At 37.1% G+C, this 24,417-nt stretch overlaps 10 protein-coding genes across 10 annotated transcripts; 9 read left to right on the top strand and 1 right to left on the bottom strand.

The window, feature by feature from the left end:
- The first annotated feature begins 236 nt into the window (after positions 1–236).
- On the top strand, positions 237–1,809 carry SPOG_04104 (STE/STE7/MEK1 protein kinase Byr1). The gene has a single exon (XM_013166366.1). It carries the CDS (start codon positions 536–538, stop codon positions 1,535–1,537), a length of 1,002 nt encoding a protein of 333 aa, XP_013021820.1. The 5' UTR covers positions 237–535; the 3' UTR covers positions 1,538–1,809.
- Positions 1,810–1,871: 62 nt separating this feature from the next.
- On the top strand, positions 1,872–6,979 carry SPOG_04103 (THO complex subunit Tho2). The gene is made up of 2 exons (XM_013166365.1): positions 1,872–2,059; positions 2,111–6,979. The coding sequence occupies exons 1-2, from the start codon at positions 2,020–2,022 to the stop codon at positions 6,868–6,870; spliced, it is 4,800 nt and encodes a 1,599-aa protein (XP_013021819.1). The 5' UTR covers positions 1,872–2,019; the 3' UTR covers positions 6,871–6,979.
- SPOG_04102 (hamartin) lies at positions 5,402–10,764 on the bottom strand. Its single transcript, XM_013166364.1, has one exon. The coding sequence runs from the start codon at positions 9,712–9,714 to the stop codon at positions 7,012–7,014; it is 2,703 nt and encodes a 900-aa protein (XP_013021818.1). The 5' UTR covers positions 9,715–10,764; the 3' UTR covers positions 5,402–7,011.
- On the top strand, positions 10,098–13,425 carry SPOG_04101 (regulator-G-protein signaling Rgs1). Its single transcript, XM_013166363.1, has one exon. The coding sequence runs from the start codon at positions 11,610–11,612 to the stop codon at positions 13,062–13,064; it is 1,455 nt and encodes a 484-aa protein (XP_013021817.1). The 5' UTR covers positions 10,098–11,609; the 3' UTR covers positions 13,065–13,425.
- A 276-nt stretch (positions 13,426–13,701) lies between these two features.
- SPOG_04100 (U4/U6 X U5 tri-snRNP complex subunit Snu23) lies at positions 13,702–14,525 on the top strand. Its single transcript, XM_013166362.1, has 2 exons — positions 13,702–14,044; positions 14,107–14,525. Exons 1-2 carry the CDS (start codon positions 13,807–13,809, stop codon positions 14,397–14,399), a joined length of 531 nt encoding a protein of 176 aa, XP_013021816.1. The 5' UTR covers positions 13,702–13,806; the 3' UTR covers positions 14,400–14,525.
- Positions 14,526–14,644: 119 nt separating this feature from the next.
- SPOG_04099 (glutamate-cysteine ligase Gcs1) lies at positions 14,645–17,067 on the top strand. Its single transcript, XM_013166361.1, has 2 exons — positions 14,645–14,904; positions 14,988–17,067. Exons 1-2 carry the CDS (start codon positions 14,821–14,823, stop codon positions 16,908–16,910), a joined length of 2,007 nt encoding a protein of 668 aa, XP_013021815.1. The 5' UTR covers positions 14,645–14,820; the 3' UTR covers positions 16,911–17,067.
- A 145-nt stretch (positions 17,068–17,212) lies between these two features.
- Positions 17,213–19,645, top strand: SPOG_04098 (MBF transcription factor complex subunit Res2). The gene is made up of 2 exons (XM_013166360.1): positions 17,213–17,495; positions 17,668–19,645. The coding sequence occupies exons 1-2, from the start codon at positions 17,264–17,266 to the stop codon at positions 19,389–19,391; spliced, it is 1,956 nt and encodes a 651-aa protein (XP_013021814.1). The 5' UTR covers positions 17,213–17,263; the 3' UTR covers positions 19,392–19,645.
- Positions 19,646–19,972: 327 nt separating this feature from the next.
- On the top strand, positions 19,973–21,498 carry SPOG_04097 (ATP-dependent RNA helicase Rok1; the record flags this gene model as incomplete). Its single annotated transcript, XM_013166359.1, has 2 exons — positions 19,973–21,424; positions 21,484–21,498. 2 exons carry the CDS (start codon positions 19,973–19,975, stop codon positions 21,496–21,498), a joined length of 1,467 nt encoding a protein of 488 aa, XP_013021813.1.
- Positions 21,499–21,901: 403 nt separating this feature from the next.
- Positions 21,902–23,370, top strand: SPOG_04096 (F0-ATPase subunit G). The gene is made up of 3 exons (XM_013166358.1): positions 21,902–22,101; positions 22,146–22,243; positions 22,297–23,370. Exons 1-3 carry the CDS (start codon positions 21,975–21,977, stop codon positions 22,429–22,431), a joined length of 360 nt encoding a protein of 119 aa, XP_013021812.1. The 5' UTR covers positions 21,902–21,974; the 3' UTR covers positions 22,432–23,370.
- Positions 23,313–24,399, top strand: SPOG_04095 (GatB/YqeY domain-containing protein). The gene is made up of 3 exons (XM_013166357.1): positions 23,313–23,473; positions 23,522–23,607; positions 23,738–24,399. Exons 1-3 carry the CDS (start codon positions 23,404–23,406, stop codon positions 23,939–23,941), a joined length of 360 nt encoding a protein of 119 aa, XP_013021811.1. The 5' UTR covers positions 23,313–23,403; the 3' UTR covers positions 23,942–24,399.
- The last annotated feature ends 18 nt before the right edge of the window (positions 24,400–24,417 follow it).

The raw sequence follows: 24,417 nt of genomic DNA, 5'->3' as shown, positions 1-24,417 counted from the left end.
TTATCTTAGTTAGCCTAATTTTGAGAAACTTGGTACGTTGGTTCATTCCACATCAAGAAAGCATTTTCCTTGTCTTTTGACCAATCTCTAAATAAATCGTATTACAAATTCATACTTTGTCAAATATATGAAGCTATAGTGACATTCATAATCAGGTCAGATTTTTAGGACTCCTGAATGTAAATAATCATGTTAAAGAGGTTTCTTTGTTCGCTTACTATGATGAGTTTAATAAAATCGTGCATCTGAATAGCTACACCAAGGTGGATGGAGTAAATAAGTATCCCCTCTAAATAATTGGAAATATCCTCTTTAGGAGATCAATAACCGAATTAGAGTTAGGATTGAAGCGGTTGAGTAAAATATCTCCCTTCTTTAAGACGCTTGTCAAAGTCGGTAGTAACCTGTAAACAAAGTGTATTACAACAAAAACAAAAAACTCAACCCTTTGATCTCTTAGTATCATATATAATTAATCCATTTATTTGTTAAAAGATTCTCAAGAGTCCAATATTCTTTCATTGAATCTACCATAATGTTCAAAAGACGAAAGAACCCGAAAGGCTTGGTACTGAATCCAAACGCAAAACCCAAAGACGAGCTGGAAGACAATCAAAAAACATTTGAGCACAATATGGAGACATTTATGGAGCAGTGCGCCAATGTGAATCAGCGGCCTGCATGGATTTCCGATTTAAGTAACGAGAACCTAACGGTAGTGCGTCGTCTAGGAGAAGGAAACGGAGGCGCTGTTGCTCTTGTCAAGTACAAGAATTTGTACATGGCTCGAAAAACCGTATACGTTGGTGCGAATACCAAATTACAAAAACAAATTTTGCGCGAATTAGGGATTCTGCATCATTGCCGATCCCCATTCATCATTGGCTTCTATGGTGCCTTTTTAAAGGAAAACAGTATTTGTTTGTGTGTAGAGTACATGGACTGTGGCTCATTGGATGCCATTCTTCGAGAAGGAGGCCCTATCCCATTGGACATACTCGGATGCATAATTAACTCCATGGTGAAAGGGCTTATTTATTTATACAATGTGTTGCATATCATCCACAGAGACTTAAAACCTAGCAATGTCATTATTAACTCGTTAGGTTATATTAAGCTATGTGATTTCGGTGTCTCAGGCGAACTGGTAAATTCCATCGCTCATACTTTTGTTGGAACATCCACTTATATGTCTCCCGAGAGAATTTGTGGTGGTGATTATTCAGTGAAAAGTGATATTTGGTCACTTGGAATCACAATTATTGAGTTGGCTACGCAAGAACTTCCTTGGTGTTTTTCCGGTGTAAATGAACCAATGGGTATTTTGGATATCATGCATTGTATCGTTCAAGAAGACCCTCCTAGACTACCAGATTCTTTTCCTGAAGACCTCCGGCTGTTTGTTGATGCCTGTTTACATAAGGACCCCAATCTTCGAGCTTCTCCTCAGCAGTTATGTGCCATGCCTTATTTCCAGTATACATTGATGAAGCATGTTGACGTTGCTTCGTGGGCGTCTCAATTCCGTTCACTTTAGCTGTAACCTGTTCAACTACAGAAGCAGCCTATCAAAAATATTCAGGGTTTTCATTTTTGCTGTTAGAATTATCGTTTTCTTCTTTTACGTTTTGAGTATTGGATAATCCCTAGAAGGTTTTGAAATTATCCATCATTATTAGTTTGGATGTTTCTTTTCAACCTCGAAATCATCAAATTAGAGGCATAACCTATTATATTAATTCATTAAACGTTCGTTTTAAAACTATAATAATAAAATAATAATAATTTTTATTCATATGTGTACTAAGGAAATGTCTTGCTTCTGGTGGATCCTTACCAGTTTAGATCCTGACTGGTAAACCTCACAAATTCTGCCGAGAATCACCAACCGGCTAAATATCCATATAATTTGAATTCATACATAGGAAATCTTCTATCCTTCCTGTAAATAAGTTTCATTTTATAATTATAAAAAAAAAATTCACAGAAACAGAAATCTGTTAGTTTTCTGTTAATCACATGTCTAATTCATTGGATTCACAAACTCAGCAAGGAACAGGTAAAGATGATAAAAATTCAGAAAAGCTTTTACTTTTTACTAACTTTTCAGACCCAAACCTTTTATCTGAACAAACACGCACAAATGCTGAAAACATAATTCGCCATGCTGGAAATTCCAGCAATAGACCACAATTTCTAGAATGCCTGCAAGAAATTATTCTCTCCTCTATTGTAGATGATAAGATATCAATTGGGGATGTTGAAGCTACATTGAAATACGCGTTGGATATTTCCGGAGAAAACAATGCATTGTTGACTTCCAGTCTTATAGACATATTTTGGCTTTTTGATAACGAATTAGAGAATTTATGTCTTCCAAACGACTCGCAAAAGTCAAGGGAAAAGCTGAACTATTTAGCTAATAGCCTAAAATCTTCCCTTTCTAAAGAGACGCTATTGTCTCGTCTTGATAGCAAATTTTTGGAAACGATAAATCTAACATCCAACGGAGATTTACTAAATAGAAAGATTGCTAGGACGAATACATCTCTACTTTATCGCCAGAAGAAGTTCAATCTATTACGTGAAGAGAATGAAGGATATTCTAAATTGATGGTCGAACTTATTGATGGTCTTAACTGTTTTCATTCTAATTCTTTGGATGCACACATTCTTTCTCAGCATATTAATGAACGAATTAAAACAATCATCGGATCTTTTGACTTGGACCCCAACAAGGTTTTGGATACTATCCTTACAATATTTTCTTCTAATATTGTCTATGGTTGGAAATTCTTCCTTAAATTATTAAGGGATAGTCCTTGGAAGCCCGAGAGCCAAAAAAAGTTTTGGAAAGATATGTCATATGATGAACAAGAGAAAGAACTAGGAACTTTTGTCTGCGAAGAAGAGAATCTTTCCTTCAGTTCTACCTTCAGCGGTAAAAAAAATACAATGGCCCAGATACTTGGACATGATTTACAATACCTTTATAACGAAAAAGAGTTTACCGATGACTCAATATGTTACTTAATCGCAATTTTAATAAAGTATGGCTTCTTTGGACTGGATAACATTTGGCCTCATCTGTCTCCTTCAGATGATGAAATGAGCAAAGAGTGGGATCAATATAAAGAGAAGATTGATGATTTGTCATTTAAAGCGAAAGGAAATGCATTAACTATGGCTGCTCCTTTACCAGATGAGGAGTCAGAAACGGGTGAGACAGCAAGCATTGCTTCGGAGACACCACAGGAACCAACAAAACCAAAGGTATCTCAAAAGATTGGCTTGCTTAAGGCTTTGTTGGCAGTCGGGGAGCTAAAGACTTCACTAGTAATATTGGGACGATATCCTTTTGTTCTGCGAGCTTTTCCTGACGTCGCAAATTTATATCATAAGTTGTTACATGTTTCATTTGCTCCTGTATATAGTTCCTTCAGTCCCCAGAAAGACCTTTCCGATGAAATACGAGAACGGCTGAAACAGCCTAAATACGTTCCTACAGACGTCCGGTTACGTGAAATTACACTTCGTCCTCCTGACAAGAAAACAATAGTGTATGGAATTGATCCTTTTGGACATCGCGAAGATAGGACGCAGCAAGAGGTATTTTTTTACGAAGACTTTAAAGCGGAAAATCTTCCTATCTTGAGAACCCTTGACAATTTTAATCAAATTGGCATTCCTTGGTTAAAATTATCAGGAATCGCTCTTCATTATGATCCTTCTTTGGTCATTAAGCTCTGCCGTATCGCTAGAGGTTTTGTTAGCAAAAGTACACAAGGGCAAGACCTTTGGTTGGACATAATTCGTGTTATCTTACTCCCGGTTTCAAGCTTAGTAGGCGTCAACATTGATTTATCAAATGAGCTTTATAACTTATTAACACTATACGATCCTTCAACAAGATACGCACTATATGGCGAATGGTCAAGTACTACTATAAAAAAATATCCCGAAATGAAACTTCAGGTAATAAATACCGAGCGCGAAGCAAAGGGAATTTTAAGACGACTGACAAAAACAAATGTCAAGCAGACAGGTAGACTCCTTGCGAAAGTATGCCATCCTAATCCTTACCCCGTATTTTCAATTGCACTTAATCAAATAGAAACCTACGATAACCTAGTCGAGGTAATTGTGGACTCAGCTCGTTTTATGACTGCGCTTGATTTTGATGTTTTAACATTTGCAATACTTTCCTCGTTCTCAAATGAAATGAAGAAGAGACTGAAACCTGATGGAACAAGTATTGCACATTGGCTACAGGGTTTAGCTTCCTTTTGTGGAAGAGTCTTTCGAAAATACCCTAATTTAGATTGCACATTTATTGTTGAATATGTCATTAAACAACTGAAGCTAAATCAAATGTTTGATCTTAAAGTATTGAAAGAATTGTTATCTCAAATGACTGGATTACAGCCTTGGACGAACTTATCAGATACGCAGCTTCAAGGAGCTGCAGGGGGACCCTTTCTTCGAGAAATTAGCTTGTCATTGATTTACGAAAATAAGGATTCACTTAAGAAGTGCTTTTCACACCTTTTTACGACCTTACGAAGAAACAGGCTTGTTACCCAATTAGTTATACTACTTGCCCAAAAATTTAGTAGTAGCATATATGATGTGACAGATGATAATTCACATTTAAAGCTCGTATCAGCTTTATATGATGATTGTTGCGATGTTCTTTATTTACTCATGGAGTTTTTGAATATAACTTGCGGTAAACGTGAGTATTATGAGTTATTGCCTTCGTTTGATGAATTAGTTAAAGAATACCATATTCAACCTCATGTCGCGTTTTTTATACTACGATATAGACATTTGAAGCCTGACACTGCGACTATGAATGAGTATGCAGATGATACTATGGATATTGATAGTGATGCTAATGGTATTACTAACACCGAAGACTCAACTATGACTGATTTTCCAGTGGAGACATCTTCTATAGTTGATTTGCTTCCTGAAAATGTTTGGGAATGTATAAACCCAGACTTATATGAATCATTTTGGAAATTTTCAATTTATGACATCTATGTTCCTTTAGAACGCTATGAAAATGAAAGTAATCGTGCATTTGAGCAATTTCGCCAAATCGAGGCTTCGGGCCAGCCATATTCTAAGCAAAAGCAAGACTGTCAAAAACTCATGTATTTGTCGGAAAATTTACGAAAAGAACTAAAGGAGCATATTCAATCGTTGGAAAGTATAAGAAAAGGCCTGCAAAACAAGTGTACTAAATGGTTTCTTCCTATGGATACACAACAATTACGTCCTAGAGGACTTGCCTCAAAATATATATGGAGTTACTGCATTGCTCCCAGACTAAGAATGGGTCCTCTTGATGCTCTTTACTGTGCAAAATTTATCAAGTTACTTCATTCACTTAATACTCCTAACTTTTCTACCATATCTTTTCTCAACAAGCTCTTTGATTCCCATCTTCCGTCTTTCATTTTCGCATTAACTCCTCGAGAATCGGATAGCTTTTCTAGGTTTCTTTTTGAAATATTAAGCGACGTGACAAATTGGTACGAAGATAAAAATGCGTATGAAAAAGAATGTTTAGGAAATGGCTCGCTTACTGGTTTCCGAGTTGATTGGCTTGACGAAAATAATCACTCTCTTCTGCCGCATAGCAAGTTTATACTCCTTGTAAGTAAATGGCACAAACAGTTGACACAATACTTTGAGCATTGTTTATTGTCCGGGGAGTACATGCATATTTACAATGCAATAATCATCTTGGAGAAACTACTCCCATGTTTTCCTTTGATTCAAGAAAGTGGGCAATCATTGAAGAAAGCGGCTGAGAAACTTAAAGAAAATGAGAAGCGTGAAGATATAAAAATATTAGCATTAGGTTATTTTGCTAAGCTTTGTAAAAAAGAGACCACCTGGGTTTCATTTAACACATTCTCGGGGACTGTGAAACCCAAAGATCTAACCGCGGTTACCGAGAAGCATACTTCAGCTGATATAGTCAGTAAATCTCAAGGTCCGGATAACACCATTACGGGCGCTTCAAACTTGAACGCTAGTGCTGCAGAATTTGTTCCTAAGGCTGAGAACCGACAAACGAAAAGTCCAATTGCTGGTAATATGGCTTCTGTGGTGACTGACCAGAATGAGAAAAAGCCTACAAACGATACAGGCTTTGATGAAACGGTTAGACCTGCAGTGCTAGAGAAAAGTTCAGCAACCGAAAGTCCAGAAGGTGTACGCAGCCAACGCTCCAAAACGTCGCAATCCGAGGAATTTAAAAGAAAAGAGAGGGAACGCGAAAGGAGATTCAGAGGCACATATACGAGAAATATAGAGAAACCCCAATCTCGTGGGCCACAAGAAAATGAAAGGAATTCATCACGTTATACAAAACGTGATCCACCAAAAAGAGAAACGAGGCCTGAAGATGAAAATAGAGGTGATCGCTGGCGTTCCACCTCTTCCCAAAATCGGAATGCTCGTTCTAATGAAAGTCAAAAGCGAACAGAGGCAAATACTGATGAATCTTCTGATTTTGGTCGATTCAAAACCAGAGACGATGATGACAGAGAAGCTCGTCATCAAACCTCATCAAGATCCAACAGAAATGGTAAAAACAATAGGAGTAATGATAGAAATGATTCTGGTCCTCGAGGTTCCAGTCAGTCTTCTGAAAGACAAGCTAGATCCGCTCATACTCCTGTGTCTGGTCATTCTGATGAGGGTAGGAAAGATGAACAACGGAACATCGGTTCTAATAGACGAATGAGACAAGATGAAAGAAGAGAACGAGACTCTCGTTTACAGAAAGAGCGACAACGTGATAGACCATCAATGCGTTCTGGTAGAGATGAAAAGAGAAGACGATTCCAATAAACAATCCTCTAACGTATCATTTTTCTTCTTCCTTTCAAGGTTTGTTACTATAGTGTAAATTAACTTGCAATTTTATTAATTAAATAAACGAACGTAAATTTGAAACATATAAAGAATTTGCATATATACATATAATTTATTCTAATGGTAATTTGTATCAGTAGATCGACGTGAAGGGCTTAATCGTGATTGCAAAGATTCATTTCGCATTAACATTCTACCATGATATATTCCGGTGAATCCAGAACCGCTGGTTACTGAACTAGTTGAATCAAGCGGCTTCTGAAAATTAAGCAACTCTTCTAATTCAGCTTGTGAATCAAGGAATTTACTTTCAAGATTCCTAAACTTCTTTAATAGTTCATCATATTTCTCTTTCACATCGGTATATCGTGCAAAGTAATCATCAATTCTCGCATTGAATGAACCATGAATCTCTGGGACGGTTGCTTGAGAAGATAACCGCTTTTCCAGATCATAAATTTTGGCTTCACAAACAATATTAAGAGCTTCCAAGTCTTTGGTAAGAAGATCTATCTTGTTTTGTAAGTGTAGATTTTCCGATTTAAGATTAGCACAAAGCTGTTCACTTTCGATCATTCTTTTCTCGTGATCCTCACTAATTACCGAATTTGGTAAAATGGTGCTACTTTCCATAGCTGCACTATCCATAAACTCGTTAGAAACTTCTTTTTTTCTGTTTGGTAAGTTCACCAATTTGTTATGATGCTCAAATTCATCAAGTTTTGACTTATATAGCTGAACGCGAAGTTCTAGCTGATTTTTTTCATATGCAATTTCTGTTTGTGCTCGTTCGAACGTGCTTAGTCGGTTAGTCAACGACAACACACTAGAGGACAAATTTTCTTCCTTCGATTTCCAAGCCTTTCGTTCCTCCCGAAAAGCTTTCAATTTGTTGTTGCAATCTGTTTCCCATTGAAATCTGCGATTTAAAGCGGCATGAGACTCGGTACGTTGCTGTTCTAACTCTTGCGTTAACACGTCAATTTGTGCCTTATAGCGTTTGTTTGTAAGAAGTAGCTTTTGCCTTTCAGATTCAACAGCCATGTCTTGGACGTGCTCACGTCGTAGTTTGCTTATATTTTGAATGTGCTGTTGTCGCATATACTTCTCAAAGTCTAACTCATTTTTTAAAAATAGAAGTTCTCTTTGCAATCGTAGTAAAAGCGTAGTTGTATTCGAAGGAAGATCTTCTGAGGATTCAGATACCATAGGCACCAGTTTAACGTTCCCGTGAAAGAAAGGAGAAGCCTCGCTCACTGAAGCACGTTGAGAATCATTTTCAGAAGACTCATCTGCGGCGGCTTGCACGACGCCTTTCAAATCAGTAGGTTCAAGAGCAAAGCTGGAGTTTATTGAATTAGGAGCGGATAGTTGCTGGTGCCAAGATACAGAAAGGGAATCTGCGCAAATATCATGATTTTCGTTAGGATAAGCTAAAACGCCTGTTGGAGGTCCTATGTCTTCAAAAGGGCGTGCGGATTGGTTATAACTTGACTCCGCGTTGCTTTCGGTCATTCCCATACCATTAAGACTATTACAAAGCGCGACAATGGCTGTAGAATCAAGTTTCTTCCATCTCGATTTATCAGATAATTCTGAAGAAGAAGTGTAACTTAAGAAGTTTTGATGTGAGAGATGACTAGATAAGAGAGGTATACATTTCGACAGGATAACTTCCGAATTAAAACGATGAGGAATAGTGAATCCATGAATGGCAGCATAGTTCGCTGGATCTCGTAAGAATTCTAAAAAGTTGATAGGAAAAAGGGCGTAAAGAAAGGTGAATAACTGAGAGTACTCGAGAGAACTGAAGTACTCAGAACGAAAAGTATCGGATAAATTCGAGTTGGCTTTCTCGTGAGGAGAAAAGGGAGAGGGAGAAGAAGAAGAAGAGGTAGCGTAGGTGGAGACAAAATTAGGAAGGACTTCCCAGTCAATGGTGGTAGAAGCTTTAGGGGGTCCGGTGAAGGAGTCAATCATGGAGAGACGAAGAAAACTACAAAACAAGCGGTAGAGTAAATTTCCCAAATCGTTACAGATATGTGGAAGAATCATTATCACAAAGGAAAGGGAATAAGATAGGGCAATAGGAGAGCAATCGTAGTCAAGGCTGTTTAATACGCAATCAAAAAACCCGGTTTGAGGTATTTCGTAAAGACGAGGACCCTGTCGACGAGCAATGCTAACCATGACAGAAAGGATAGGAATACGGTTTCGCGGTTTGGAGTAGAACTTAGTGAAGCAAAGGGCCAGTTCTTTCGGACGTTGCACACCATAGCATGTTAAAATGTCGGTAAGACAGTCTAAAGTTTGGCTTCTTCGGTTTTGAGTTTCGACGTTTTTAAAAATTTCAATGGCATTTTCGAGATAAAGATTTACCAAACGGTAGCAAATTTCTGTCGCGGTTTGTTGGCGGACATTTTTCCCCCATTCATCTTCGTCGTGATAAATCAAAATATAGAAAAGAATTGATTTAAGGTCATTGAGAATAGGCTTGATTTGCGTTGGAGAATTCATGAACGGGTGGAAAATCTGGTCCCACCACTCGCCAATGGCTTGACGATGAAGAATTAGCAATGGAAGGACAGTCTTTAAGACGGCAAGCCATAATGCGCGTCTCTTCGTGTTGTTGAAGGGAATTTTTTCGTATAGTTGGCTGAGGACTTCACGGATTTTTTGGGAATTGGTAGCGTTTGGCGACGGATATTCCAGCTGGTACGCTTCTACTTGCCCCGTCAACTCGGAGAGGTCTTTATTTCCACCAGTCTCTTCATTCTCAAAAATCGCACATAATGTCTTTAGCAGTTGTTGTAAGGGCATACGTGAGTAGCTGGTAAAAAAAGAGTGCTTTACGAATTTCCTAGCTTCTCTGTAAAAGAAGCAAACGGTACCTTTCTAAAGAAGCAGGATTCTGGATAAACAGAAAGAGAAATCAGAAAACTAAAAAAAATTTAAGGAAATGACGAAGCGACAAACAGAGACGGCCATGATTTTTTTACAGGCCTTTCATAGTATGATATACGTTCGTATAAGAAGCTTCTTTACGATAACGGAATCCATGCATTAACGAGGCTTACCGTGGAATGCAAACCGATTTCATCTAGAAACGAGGGAGTGAACCTTTAATCACGATAAGGTTGAGAAGAGACTGGAAATTATGGGTTGGTAAGATAATTCCAACACAATGGCTCACGCTGGATATAGGAAACTCGGTTTCGGTTCTTCCATTGTTAACAAAGTGAACACTTTATGATTGAATACATGTCTAAAGATAAGCAATTTGTACTATGAATAAGCGAATGACTCATTCTACCAGTCATTGGCAAAAGTTAGGTTTTCTCCTTTGTCTATTTAAGAATCTACCTTTTTACCTTCCTTTCATGTTTCCTTTTTATCTTTCATATGTTCCTCTTACGTTTGACATTAACAGAAGCAGCCATCGAGTTCGTTCTATGAAAGCTTATTATGAATCCAGCAAGCAAGCAGGCCGCGCCTTTGACGTGTATCCATTGTTGTCGAACCTTATGCAAAAAGAATAACAACAGAAACGAGACAATACTGTTATTTCCGTTCGTTTGTTACTTCTTTTCTTTCTAGGTAAGGTTCGTGTTTTAGCCATTGGTTTCTCAATGTTCTTAGCGGTGTTGATTCTTGTTTCTTTGGTACTCTATTTGGTCTGGCCGATTGGGTTCCTTACCGTCTTGTCTTAACAACGACAGTTAGTGATTAGTTTAACTTTGTCCTAAGCCTTTGATGGTTGTCTGATTTTTTACTTTTCCCTTTCCCTACAGGAAAAATATCACTTTGTGGCATACCTACTGGTCAAAGCTTTGTCCAGTCAAGGTACTAAAAACAATAAACCAATAAACCATTCCTGGGTGCCGTTTTGTTTACTGAATTTCTTTCTCTCATCATTTTTAGCGTATCATAAACCTCGTTCCGAAAAAAATAAAGCATTATTATTTTTGGCGCATTATTGCTACGAAAATGGTTGGTCTATCACACCGTTTGGTTCCCCTTATTAAGGACCATATTCTGACATCCTTCACTTCACTGCTTCTCTCCCTACCACTTAAAATGCCACGCTGAAAGCTTGTTACCTGTTCCTCCTCGCTAATTCGGCAACTCGGCTCCCTTTGTTCTCGTTTATCTACCACCATTGGGTCATTTCATCTTCTCTTTGTTTCACATGTCAATTGACGTTTCTTTGTTTTCACGTTCCCATATAATGCCTTGTGTTTCTTCTTTTCGGTCTGTCTATACGTCCTCCGCTTCGAATTAAATTTGCTATTCCAAACTAGGTACTGTACTACTGTCTGTGGTATATCCAGTTCGTTTAATAAGAAAATATATGAAACCTCCGAAAAAAATTCCATTTTCTATCTAGGAATCCTTTTATTTTCTTTTATTATTTTATTTTATTTTAATTATTTAAAAATTTATTAGACTCTTAGACTTTTTTTTTTCGTTTTCTTTAATTTAGATTTCTCTTTGCTTCGGTGTTTCATTTCGGATTTGCATTTTGTATGCTATTTTATTCTATCTTTGGTTGGTAATTGTTTTATTCATAATTCGAATTTCTATTATTTTATTTTTATTTTTATTTTATTTTATCTTTGTTTCATTGAGACATAAACAAACTCTCCTCTCCTTTCTTTATTTCCTGTTTTCGTCCCTGTTTATTTGATATATCACGGAATTTTTATTTTCTCATAATGTGTTCTATGGTTGAACCAAACACTCCACCTCCTTGCTATGACAGTATTGCGACAGCTGAAAACCACCGTGCCTCTGGACTCGATTGGGGAGTCAGAGATCGACGCCAGCATTGCTCTCGCCTTATGAAAATGACTCCTTACGGTCGACCCTTTAGTAAAGATTTTTTAGAACTATACTCTGCAATGATTATTTCTACTCCCTTTTCAAGGAATCGTTCTCGTTTTCGCACGATAGACAGTTCGTGTACGCTTCTACAGCTCTTCAGTACCCTTGAAAACTTGGAATTAAGCCAGCTTAACCGACTAAAAGGAAATACAGGTAACAAATTGCTAAAGTCAACAACAAAATTCACTGTTCCTAAACAAGCAGCTAAATGTTTATGTGAAATGTTTTTAAATGCACGTTTGCTCCAAGTTGTCCATAACCCCTTGGCCAGAAAATTTACGACAGAAAAATGTGTTTTGCAGCTCACAAGCAAGGGTATTTCCGTTGTTGAGCGATTTTTACAGCACAATGGTGACGATTCCATCAATGTAAATGTTTCCCTACCCTCAATCGACTCTTCACCAGTCATCGTTCCCGTTTCTCGTTTCTCGAGCACCGATCAGATTTTACAGGATGCTTCTTTTTCCGAAATGCTGTTACAGCGCATGCTTGGACCTTATCCAGAATCTTTACGATCCCGTCACGAGTCACTGGTACCTATTTACTTGAGTTCGACGCATGGGAAAAAGCAACCGCCCAATACCACCAAGTACTTGCTCTTTGGAATTGACATTGCTGAGTGGCTTATGAACAACACAATGCTATTGGATTGGAATGAGGTTGTCTCTGTCGCCAACAATCTTCTTCTTTATTCTTATTTGAGTCATACACACAGCACCAATGATCCATACTCTTTTAGTTTTGAGAAAGGCGTTTCCTACTTTTTGACTCCCAAAGCTTTGGAAACCGTTGGCTGGATTGAAACTCCTTCTGGTGCCTCCATGTTTCAGCATATTCAACAGTTAGATTCCCATTCTTCGAACAAAGAACTTTTGGAGTCAATCCTTAAGAAGCCTAGCTTGCAAACCTATTTTTTTGAATTTTTAAAGAAGAACTATTGTGATGAAAACCAGCAATTTTACTCGGAGGTTTGCGAGTTTAATGACTTTTTTTCTCAGGCAAGTCAAGCTAGTGATGTCGTTGCTGTTCGTGAAAGTTTTGTACATGCCTGCGGAATTTATAATTGTTTTCTTTCTCCTGACGCTCCAAATGCTGTAAATTTACCAGGTGATTTGTGTGAACGAATTTCCAATCATATGTCTTTGGCAATGGAAGTGGAACCATTGGACGAATGGCTGCGTATTGTCCATAAACTTTTCCTGGAAGCACAAGCCTTAATTTTGGATTTAATGGCCGGTGATTCTTTGCTAAAATTTCTTGAGTCTCAACATCCTGACGATCAATAAGCTAGATTTGTTTCCTTTTTCCTTCCCTTCCCTTCCCATTGCTTCCCTTTTGTTTTTGACTTTGAAACTCTTTCTTTTGCTTTCTTGCTATATGCTCATCTAGCATGACTTTTTCATGATTTTTATGCGATCTTGTTACGAATAGCTTCATGACAAGACTATAGATGGTTTGGTGGCTTTTCTTTGCTTTATTATGTAATTACTTCTGGTTTTCTGTTTTCTCTAACTTTGATGACATGCGCAAAAAAAAAAAAAAAAAAAAAGAAAAAAGGAAAAAAGAATAATCTTGTCACTCATTTCTTAACTAAAATGTATATATTAATTTAGGATACGTACGGAATAATTATCGTTGAATCTATGATTCTTTTAAATGTAAAAGGCATAGTTTTCGTCTAATGAGTGATTGTAAGCATGAAACTGCCTTTAATTTGCATTGTAATTCATCATTGGTTTTTTTTTGTAAAACTGGTAATTGCTTAAAATTTTGGGGGTTATTTTATCCATGAACAAAAGCCTTCATAAAGGTATTGCGATTTACACTAATCAAATATCGTCGAGTTTTGTTTATTGTTTGTTTACATACGATATTGTGTCAACCAATAAATAAGCCCCACCCTTACCTGACATGGGGAAACACCTCTTCTCAAAGCATAGAACTGGGACAGATCAAATGGTCTTTGTTGAGGGCTTTTTTAACCATATTTCTTTATACAAGCCGTAAAATAGATGAACGGAAACTGAAATGGAGCATCAGCGTAAATCTATGGCTTTACAGCAACCTACACGAAGCCGGCAACCAAAAATCGTGGGAGCTCGATCAGAAAGCGTAGGCGTTGAAAAAGACATCAATAAAGTAAAGATTGTTCCTGCAAACGCTTCGTTTGGAAGGCGTGGACATGGTGCTGGTTGGTATTGTGAAGCATGCAATGAGACATATAAGGATTCGCTTAGCTGGATCGAGCATTTAAATAGTACACAACGTACGCGGTGATTTATATAAGTCTATACATTACACAATGGTGCTAACGTTTGAATGAATTAGATTTGCGAAAAACTCGTACTGTTGTGACTGATAAACGTGCAACTTTAGAAGAAGTTAAAGAAAGAATGGAATATTGGCGCGAACAATTGCTACAGCCACAGGTTGGATCTAGAGAATACAATCTGCGAGAGCGTACAGATGCCTATAAACAAGAACTGCGGAAACAAAAACTGGAGAAGCAAGCCAAAAAAGAACAGCAGGCAAAACAAAAAATGAAGGAACCATCAGAATCAGATAACTCTGAATTGGCTAACATAATGGGAATCCGTGGCTTTGGATCTACTAGCATTTAATCAAACATCTTAAAATACAAGATAAATGTAATCATCAATTCAATAGTATCTACATGTGTTTTCCTATATTATATATTTTTATTTTTTGATTTGCTCTCGCTAATATTATACTTCAGGGATGTGGGGCAGGACACATACGGGACAATATCCTTTCGTTCCGGTTCGGTATCAGTAAATAGATCGCTCGCTTTATTTTTGCTACTTGCCTGAAATCAAAATTGCTTGATAGATGAATTTGGTGTGAACTGATATCACGTAATCAATTGCTTTTGTCCTTCGCACCAACCACTTTTGGATTTTTTGACTGTAAATTTTTGAATTTATAAGAGAATAAGAGTACAAAATTGTATTCGTTAGAATTAGAACGTCCTGAGAGGTTGTATTGTTTTGATTAGTTTCGTCTATTGCATTCGTTAGAATCATGGGCCTTTTGGTACTTGGAACGCCGTTGGATTGGCCTGAATCAGAGAAATTTCATAATTACGTTCGCGAAAATGGCATTAAGGTATGTAAGGGCAGATGGATTTGAAGTTAGGGTCACCTTTTCAATATGCCATGTACTTATAATAGCTGAAACTAATACCTTAGCAATTCTTGCACATGTACGATAGCTTCATCTCTAAAAAGCAAGATGTCTTGTTGTGGGGAGACGAAATTGAGTACATTGTTGTTTCTATGAATGATAAAGAGAAAACAGCACGGGTTAGTCTTCGACAAGAAGAAATTTTAAAAGCTTTAGGTGATTATGAGGAACGCTTTAAGCATGTCGACTTTTCTCCCATTTACGCTGCGCTAAAGAACACATCATGTCCTAAGCGGACGAACGCAATGTTAAGTGAAGCTGCTGGTAATCCTGCAGCATTCGTGGAGCGTTTGGTTAAGGAAAACCATACTTATTCAAAGAATGAAACTACTCCTTTTAGAGCTCAATTTGTTGTACCTACTTTTCATCCAGAGTATGGAAGGTACATGCTTGAAAGCACTCCTGGCGCGCCCTATGGATCCGTTTTAAAGGATTTTCTATTTGTAGAATTCAATATGCTTCTAAGGAGAAAAATTATTGAAAATTATTTACTTCCTCATGAACACCCCCTTACAATCACGAATTTTTTCCGTCTAGGCACTGACCACTTTACAGATCCTGAAACTAAAGCCGACGGTTCCATTTCAAGATCTTTCTTCTTACCTGATGATGTTATCAATACACATGTACGATTTCCAACCTTAACCGCTAATATTCGTCAACGACGTCAAAGAAAGGTTGCTATGAATGTACCGATCTTCTTTGATAAAAATACTCACAAACCTTTTCGTGATCCCACAATACCCTGGAACAGAGATTTATATCCAGAGGATAAAAATGCAAAAGAAGGTGCTGCGTTGGAAAATCATATATATATGGACAGCATGGGTTTTGGTATGGGGTGTTGTTGTTTGCAAATTACGTTCCAGGCCAAAAATTGCGATGAAGCTCGTTTGCTGTATGATCAACTAATCCCGATAACTCCTTTAATGCTTGCTCTCTCTGCCGGTACGCCAGCCTTTCGAGGTTATTTGGCTGATCAGGACTGTCGATGGAATGTTATTGCTGGTGCAGTAGATGATCGTACAAAATCCGAAATGGAATATATTCCAAAATCTAGATATGACTCTGTCGATATGTACATTTCTAATGATCCCCGGAATCTCCAAGAATACAATGATATTCCTGTAGTAGTAAACGAGGGTTGTTATGAACAGTTAATAAAGGGAGGAATTGATGAAAGATTATCGAAGCATATGGCCCATATATTTGCGCGTGATCCTTTGGTTATTTTCAGTGACAACATTCAGCAAGATAACAGTATGTCTAATGGTCATTTTGAAAACTTAAACTCTACCAATTGGCAATCCATGCGTTTTAAGCCTCCTCCACTCAACAGCTCAGTTGGTTGGCGAGTTGAATTTCGATCAATGGAAATACAATTTACAGAATTTGAAAATGCTGCTTATTCCATATTTGTTGTTATGCTTTCCAGAGCTATTCTCTCTTTTAACTTGAATTTTTACATGCCTATTTCTTTGGTTGATGAAAATATGGTAGCTGCCCAGGCTCGCGATGCAATTCATCAGAAGAAATTTTGGTTCAGGTGCAATCCGTTTCCGAATGCCGAAGATCCTGAAGAACGCGGCCGGTATCGTCAATTAAGCTTAGATGAAATTTTTGGTGGAGAACGAACCGAAGAAGGATTCCCTGGTTTGGTACAAATAGTCCGCAGCTATTTGTATTCTTGTAATCCCGATGCTGAAACATTATGTTCACTTGATCGTTACCTTCGTTTAATTTCACAGCGTGCAAGTGGAGAATGTATGACTGCAGCATCTTGGATTCGGAAATTCATCACAACCCATCCTCTTTATAAGCAAGACAGCGTGGTTTCATCTGAAATAAATTTTGATTTGGTAAAGCGCATTACAAGCATCATCAATGGTGAACACGATGAGGATCTCTTTGGTAATTGTCGTTGCTAAAGCCGGGGTTTCATTCATTTTAAAGTATTCAATGTTCGTTAATGCTAATTGAAGACCGTTAAATTCTCAGTACTAAAAATAATGCAGTCTTTTAGATGAGACTAATCTTAGAAATTTACAAAGTTTGACCCTTCCATTAACAAAAACTAAAGTTAATTTATTTTTTTTTATTTTAAAAAAAACCGAAAAAATAAAAAATATCTATAATTCATCAAATACATCAACACTCTGTTTACCAGTTTAAGCTTCCGACAGTGGATGTGCCTTACCCTTACTCTCGATAAGTTGTATGGCACTTTCATGCACGTACCTTACAAACGCGCTTTTCTAATTTGTACGTATTTAGTTTTCTGATGGCGCCACGATCAACGGCAGTACACATTGCCGTTTACTCTGGAGTCGAGGTTTATGAATGTTTCATTAAAGGAGTGTCGGTTATGCGCAGGCGCGGAGACTCATGGTTAAATGCAACACAAATACTTAAAGTTGCTGATTTCGACAAACCGCAAAGGACACGTGTGTTAGAAAAAGAAGTTCAAATTGGGACTCATGAAAAAGTACAAGGTGGATACGGGAAATACCAAGGTAAGTAGCTCAGCTGTCGCGTCTTGTAATTTGTAATATGTATGAAGGAGAAAACAAATTCCCAGAGTTTTTGAGTTTTTATGACAAGGAATATACATATATATATATGTTGTTTATTAAAGAAAAATACGCGTTAATTCTGTTCATTGGATTGTTTTAAATTAACTTACAGGCACTTGGGTACCTTATGAACGCGGAGTGGATCTGGCCACTCATTATAATGTTCTTGAAATAATGGGTCCAATATTAAACTTTGAGATCACAGAAGATGATCCTCCTGCTCAGAAAAAGCGACCTACGAAACAGAAACGACCGTCCACCAGGGGTAGAAGAGGCCGTAAACCTGCTTCACTATCAAATGCTACCAATCATCAAGTTCAAGATAGCTTTGAATCCTCTCCTGCCTCACCACTCGCAGCTCCAACTACAAGTAACTTATCGAGTACTGCGGAGGAACCGGCATCAGTAACTCCTTTACCACCTTCTCCGTCAACTACGTTGTTGTCTCCAAATGAAGTTATTCAAAAGGAGGACGAATCTAGCATTTTAGATACTCCATTGGATAAGTATGAAGAGTCACTTTTAGATTTCTTCTTGCATCCCGAAGAAGCACGAATTCCGTCATTTTTATATTCTCCTCCTCCGGATTTCCAAGTCAATAGTGTAATTGATGATGATGGTCACACATCTTTGCATTGGGCGTGTTCTATGGGACATATTGAGATGATCAAGTTGCTTCTAAGGGCTAATGCTGACATCGGTGTCTGTAATCGATTAAGCCAAACACCTTTAATGAGAAGTGTTATATTTACAAATAATTACGACTGCCAGACTTTTCAGCAAGTTTTAGATTTACTTCAATCAACAATCTATGCTGTAGATGCATATGGACAATCAATCCTTCACCATGTTGTGCGTTCGACATCTACGCCTTCAAAAGTTAATGCTGCGAAGTATTATTTAGATTCTGTTCTAGAAAAACTAGTTTTAATCCAACCTTTTGAAAATGTTGTTCGTCTGGTTAATTTACAGGATTCAAGTGGTGATACTGCATTACTGATAGCAGCTAGAAATGGAGCAACGGAGTGTGTCAATTCTCTTTTGAGCTATAATGCCAATCCTTCTATTCCGAACCGACAGCGTCGGACTGCTTCTGAATATCTCATGGAAACAGATAAGAAATCGCAAGCAATAATGCCCTCCTCTAATGGTAACTCATTACGAAACGGGTTTTCTTTCTCCTATTTTTCACCGACAATTATAGTACCTTCTTGTTCTTCGCATGCTTTCGGTAAGGCTATACCTTCTATTTCAGAAAAGTTTTCAGAGCTTGCTGAAGAATATGAAATACGCCTTCGGGAAAAAGAAGATGCTTTAGCACGAGCGAATCGTTTGAAGCAAGACACTCATAGCGAAATCGCCCGAACTTATCAGGAGCTTGCACAATTGCAGAGGAAAGACCCTGATAACTTGGTTACTTTAGAGCAGTTAAATACGGAAGAACAAGATAGGTGTCGAAGTATGTCTTTAGAATTACAAGCCTGGATAGAACAAAGGCAAATCTTTGATCTGAATGAGTCAATTAGAAAAACAAGGGCTTCTATGAACGATTTGGAAGTTGGATCTGACGTTGAAGATAAGGCTTCTTGGGATAATATTAAACAAAAATATGGAAGCATAGACGAGCGTAGCACACTTTTGAACCGATTAAGCTTATTACAAACTTCAAGGAAAAAAATGTCTTTGCATATAAGCAAGCAATACGAAGAAATGGGCATTGATGATACAGTCAACAATTACCGTCGGCTTATTGCTATGAGCTGTGGAATAAATCCAGAAGAGCTAAGTCTCGAAATTTTAGACGCAGTCGAGGAAGCCTTGACTCGTGACAAGTGATTGAATTATTTGGCATCATTTATGTTCATTTTACGTTTCATGCTACTCTTATGATCATCTCTATTTATGAATTTCTTGATGTTGCATTTCTTATTTATGATTATTTTACCTTGATTTTCGCATCCGTTACTTACTGTTGACATTCTTTTACGGTATAGTTTGTGCAAACCTCTCATAATATAGCTTCTAATATTGGTTTCAGATATAATTTTCTCTCTGTCTAATGTATCTGCCTTTTACATGAATGAATCCACGTTTGATTCAAGTTGATGTAATAAAAATGTTGTATATAATTGAAGATGGGAGAGTAGATAATTTGTTTATCTACGCACTGTAGCTTCTTTATCGCTAATTCCAATATAGTGCTCGAAGTCTAATCTAACGTTAATCACGTTGTAATATCGTATTAGTACATATTTAACATATCGTGTCTGAGAAAAAATGCTTCTTTAAACTAACTAATAAAGGGAATATAGGAATTACGGAAAAAAGGGTGAAAATTGGTTTAATTTTTTGCTAATTATTTTTTAAAAAGTCGAGCAATCTTTATACAAAGGTACACATAGAGGATATCAAAAAAAATGGACGCATTGAGACTTCTTACTACCAATGTTAAATTTAGGCATAAACCAGTGGAGGAAGAAGCAGAAAAGAAGGAAGAATTGAAAAATGAGCTGTTTTCTGGTGGAAAAGTGAAAATCACGGGTTCTAACCCTATAGATCCTGTGACCGAGTTTCCTGACTGTATATTTAAGGACAATTTGGAGAAACAATATGTCCAGGATTGTTCTGCTATCCAAAGATACTCAATCCCAATTTTATCTTCAAAGCGAGATTTGTTAGCTTGCGCTCCTACGGGATCAGGAAAAACAATTGCTTACTTATTTCCTATTCTCTACTCGCTTCAGTCCCATGTTGAAGGCGGTTACAGGGCACTAATTATTGCTCCCACGAAGGATTTATGTGAACAAATTTATAAGCAAGCAAAAAGACTTACGGTGAATTCATCTGTACATGTAACCGAATTGAATAAGTCAAATGAAAAGATTCAGGAGAAGTCTCCTCAGCTACGCGAAAGATATGATGTATGTATAACTACACCCATGAGACTTATTCATGCCTTACGGAGTGGTTTGAAGCTGGACAAAGTGGAATTTGTAGTAATGGACGAGGCAGATCGTCTTTTTGAAGAAGGATTTGTCGAACAAACAGATGAAATTTTAAGCGCTTGTACAAATCCAAATGTATGTAAAAGTCTTTTCTCAGCCACATTACCTTCTACTGTTGAAGAATTGGCTCAAACAGTAGCCCGTGACCCTCTACGTGTCATCATTGGTACGAAGGATACTTCTAGGAGCATTGACCAAAAGCTTCTCTTTGTTGGTTCCGATTCTTCTAAAGTCGTTATTTTCCGCCAAATGATAGCGAACGGTGAAATTAAGCCACGTATCGTAGTTTTTGTTCAAGATATAGAACGCGCGAAAGCCCTTTACACTGAATTAATGTTTGATGAGATCCACGTTGGCGTTATACACGGTGAACTTCCCGAGGTTAAACGAGAAGAAGTCCTTAATAAATTCCGCAAAGGAGATGTATGGGTTTTGATAGCCACCGATCTATTAGCAAGAGGTATCGATTTTCATGGCGTAAAAATGGTTATCAACTTTGATTTCCCGCAAAGTGTACATAGTTATATTCACCGCATCGGTCGTACCGGTCGAGCTGGTCATGCAGGAAAAGCCATCACTTTTTTCACTAAGGAGGACAGTGAATATGTAAAGCTTGTTGCTGGCGTTATGAAAGCTTCTGGCTGTGAGGTTCCTAGTTGGATATTATCGCTTCCTAAGCCATCGAAGGGAACGAAAAAGAAGCTGAAGAAATCTCCTCCTAAGAGAAAGAAGATCACCACTCGAGCTTCCTATGATAGACATAAAGAATTGCGAAAGAAGGAACATATAAAAAAGCTTAAACGAGATGCTTCTTTGGCAAAACAGAAAGGAAAAGAAGGATCAACAGAAAATGATAATACTAAAGTATGAGTACAGGTTTTTTTTGGGTTTATATCTAGACTGTTTTATTTCATTATGCATAGTTGAACTATCTTTAATATGGTGGTACGGATTGCTTCTGTACGGGTTCACCATCATTATTTCGAAATTCAACTGCTAAATAATATGATACCAAGGTCATAAAAGAAAACTTAAATTTGATAATTTTGTGGAACTTGTTCAAAATATCGTGTAAATATCACTTCAGCATTTGTAAGGGAAGCTAGCATGATGTTTCCTTATTGTAGCTATCATACTTCATACGCGTCCATCCTGATTGAAAGGTTGTTTCGCCTGAAATCATGAGAGCGAAATAAGCACAAGTCACTGATGAACATGGTTTTTAATAAAATAATAGCTTTTTTTCAATTACAAAAATTGCACAAACTGCTACCTAAAAGACATATTTTCTGTTTCAACTCTATGTTACCCCGAAAATGTTACTTACTGCCATTATTGAATCCGTTCCCAGTTGGATATTACTACTTGACATTTTCCATCCCCTCCTCTTTGGACAAACAGCATTTGTTTTAGTATGATTTTTAAAAACCGCGCAATTCTCAAGTTTGCTTCGACTTCCTTAAAAGGAGCTCAATTCTCTACGAAGACGGCCGCTTCACAAGCAAAAAGCCGATTCCAACCCTATGCTCAAAAATTAGCAGGTTAGCTCACAATAAGAGAAAGATGATGTTAACTTGATGTTTAGATGTTTGCGAACCAGTGACTTATTGGACCACTGTCGGTAAAGAATTGTTTCAACAAGTTTACCATTCTCAGAAAATGGCTAATCCTTCCAACGTTCATGTATGTGCTTATGAGGATACTTAGAGAAATTACGTACTAACTAGATTGTTAAGTCTCCTTTCTTATTCTGGAAAAGTCAGTCTTCTGAAACCTGGGGTCGTAACTTCTACCTAGGTGTAGAATTGCTTGGTATTTTTAGTGTTGGACAAATGATTGGTCGCAGAAAGGTTACCTCTTATGGTCATTGATTTTCTTTCCTTCTTTTTCCTTTTCAGGTATTTTAATAGCGATCGAGAGACTAGAGGTACGAGGCATCTCTCCTGTAGTGACCTGCATAGGTAAGCTGATCTCTTTTCAGACTGTTTACAATACATTTTGTATTAAAAGAAAAGAAAGATAAAAGTTATTCAGTAGTTTTTAGAAGTACCTTGACTCAATATCGTACTAGTTGTCTATACGGATGATTAGGATTGTATGTATTCTGAAGTTGCTGTATATACTGTATTTTCTTCAGCAATTCTACTTGAAGTAAAAGTCTTATCTATGATCAGAAGCTTAGGAACAGTTCCCTTGATATTTGACTGTAAGAATGAATTGATGTGTTGAATGTCTCAACTTGTCCATGTCTGAAGAGTCCACTGTCTACATTGGTCCTTACCTTGGAAGTAAATAAGAAAGTAGAAAATGTACAGGAATTTACAGCTTATAAAATATATTAGCATCTTTGTGCAAATTCTTCAAAGTAAACGTCAATGGATTTTTTGAAATTGGAATGAACGTCTAATGCTTTTGTTTTTACAAGCAATTGAGATTCTTTCTTCCTTATCATTTCTTGAAAAAACAATGAATCAAGTCGCTGGATATGATAGGTTTTCTTTTTCTGTTTCAAGTGTAAATGAAGACCGAGAGTTGTTTATTTACACTCGAAAATCCTATCAAACCGTTTGTGCCACTTATTTCTTCTATAATTTTTTTTTATTGATTTACTCATTTTTTCTTGGGAATCCATTCAACTTGAGAACATGGAAAACTCAACTATGCAATAGATAATTTATCAGTGAAAAAAGTTGCATCCTTTTTCACCTTTAATAAATTTCATTTTCTTGTTCTATTTGAAATTACTGATTGCTTCCTTTTTTTTTTTCCTTGGATTGGTAGCTTTCGTTCACCATTTCTTCTACTGGTTTGGCTCCATTCCTTACATCCGTCTTGTACTCAATATGCAGTCCTTGTTGAGAACTCGGCTATATTCAATCAGTTTCAAGTATCGTAGTTTTGCTACTAATAATGGTAATCAAAAATAGTCTCTAGGATGAAGGGTTTGTTAATCTTTTGTAGTGATGCCTGCTTTACAGTCCGAGATACGAAAAAAACTAATGGAATCCATGAGAAACAAAGACAAGAAACAGAGCAGTACTATAAAGGTAAGTGATGGTCGACATATGAGATCTCTTGATCCTTTTTTCTGTTGCAAGGATATCTGATTGAATAAGTTGAGCACTCATATGTTTTGATTAATGCTCGCAGAATACAAACTCTAACTGAATGTATCAGCTATTTTTATCCGAAATTGAAATAGCCAACAAGTCCAATCGTCCCGTGACGAATGATTCTGAGGTTATTCGACTTTTGAAGAAAAGCATCAAAAAGAAGAAGCAAGCTATAGAACAATTTCTCTCAGCAAACAGAACAGATCTCTCCGATAAGGAAAAGGTTGAAATTGAAATTTTGCAGAAATTTCTTCCTCGCGATTCATAAGTATTCATCGAACATTTGGTTATCGATCCTTATTCTTGTATAAAGTAGATCCTGTCTTTCTCGAGCTTGCCACTTTAAATTACTCAGGAAGCTTTATAATCTAACAATTTCAGGATGAGCTTGCTCTGTTGAGCTGACTTCTGTTGGATTGATGCAACCAATGTGCAAATCCTATGATAAGAATGGTACAGACGTGCTTGGTATACTTTCTTTTATAAATTCGTTTATCATAGATTTACTATATACTTGCTTTAAAATTGCTAGTCTATGTCTTTTTTGACTTATTAAATATACCTATGACATAGACGGTTGTCTCTTACGAAAACACAAGCACAGTCTAACAACTTCAAACATATTTAAGAATTGATTCGAATAAGAAATTCACCATTAGTCATAAAAGTTGATAGCTCATTAATTACACAAATATGAAATCGAGGCGATTCTCGAGATTGAAGCAATGGTTCATATTTCTTTGA

Source organism: Schizosaccharomyces cryophilus, assembly GCF_000004155.1.
Source record: "Schizosaccharomyces cryophilus OY26 unplaced genomic scaffold supercont4.1, whole genome shotgun sequence".
In the NCBI taxonomy this organism is placed as follows: Eukaryota; Fungi; Ascomycota; class Schizosaccharomycetes; order Schizosaccharomycetales; family Schizosaccharomycetaceae; genus Schizosaccharomyces; species Schizosaccharomyces cryophilus.
This window is presented reverse-complemented; position numbering and strand designations above follow the sequence as displayed.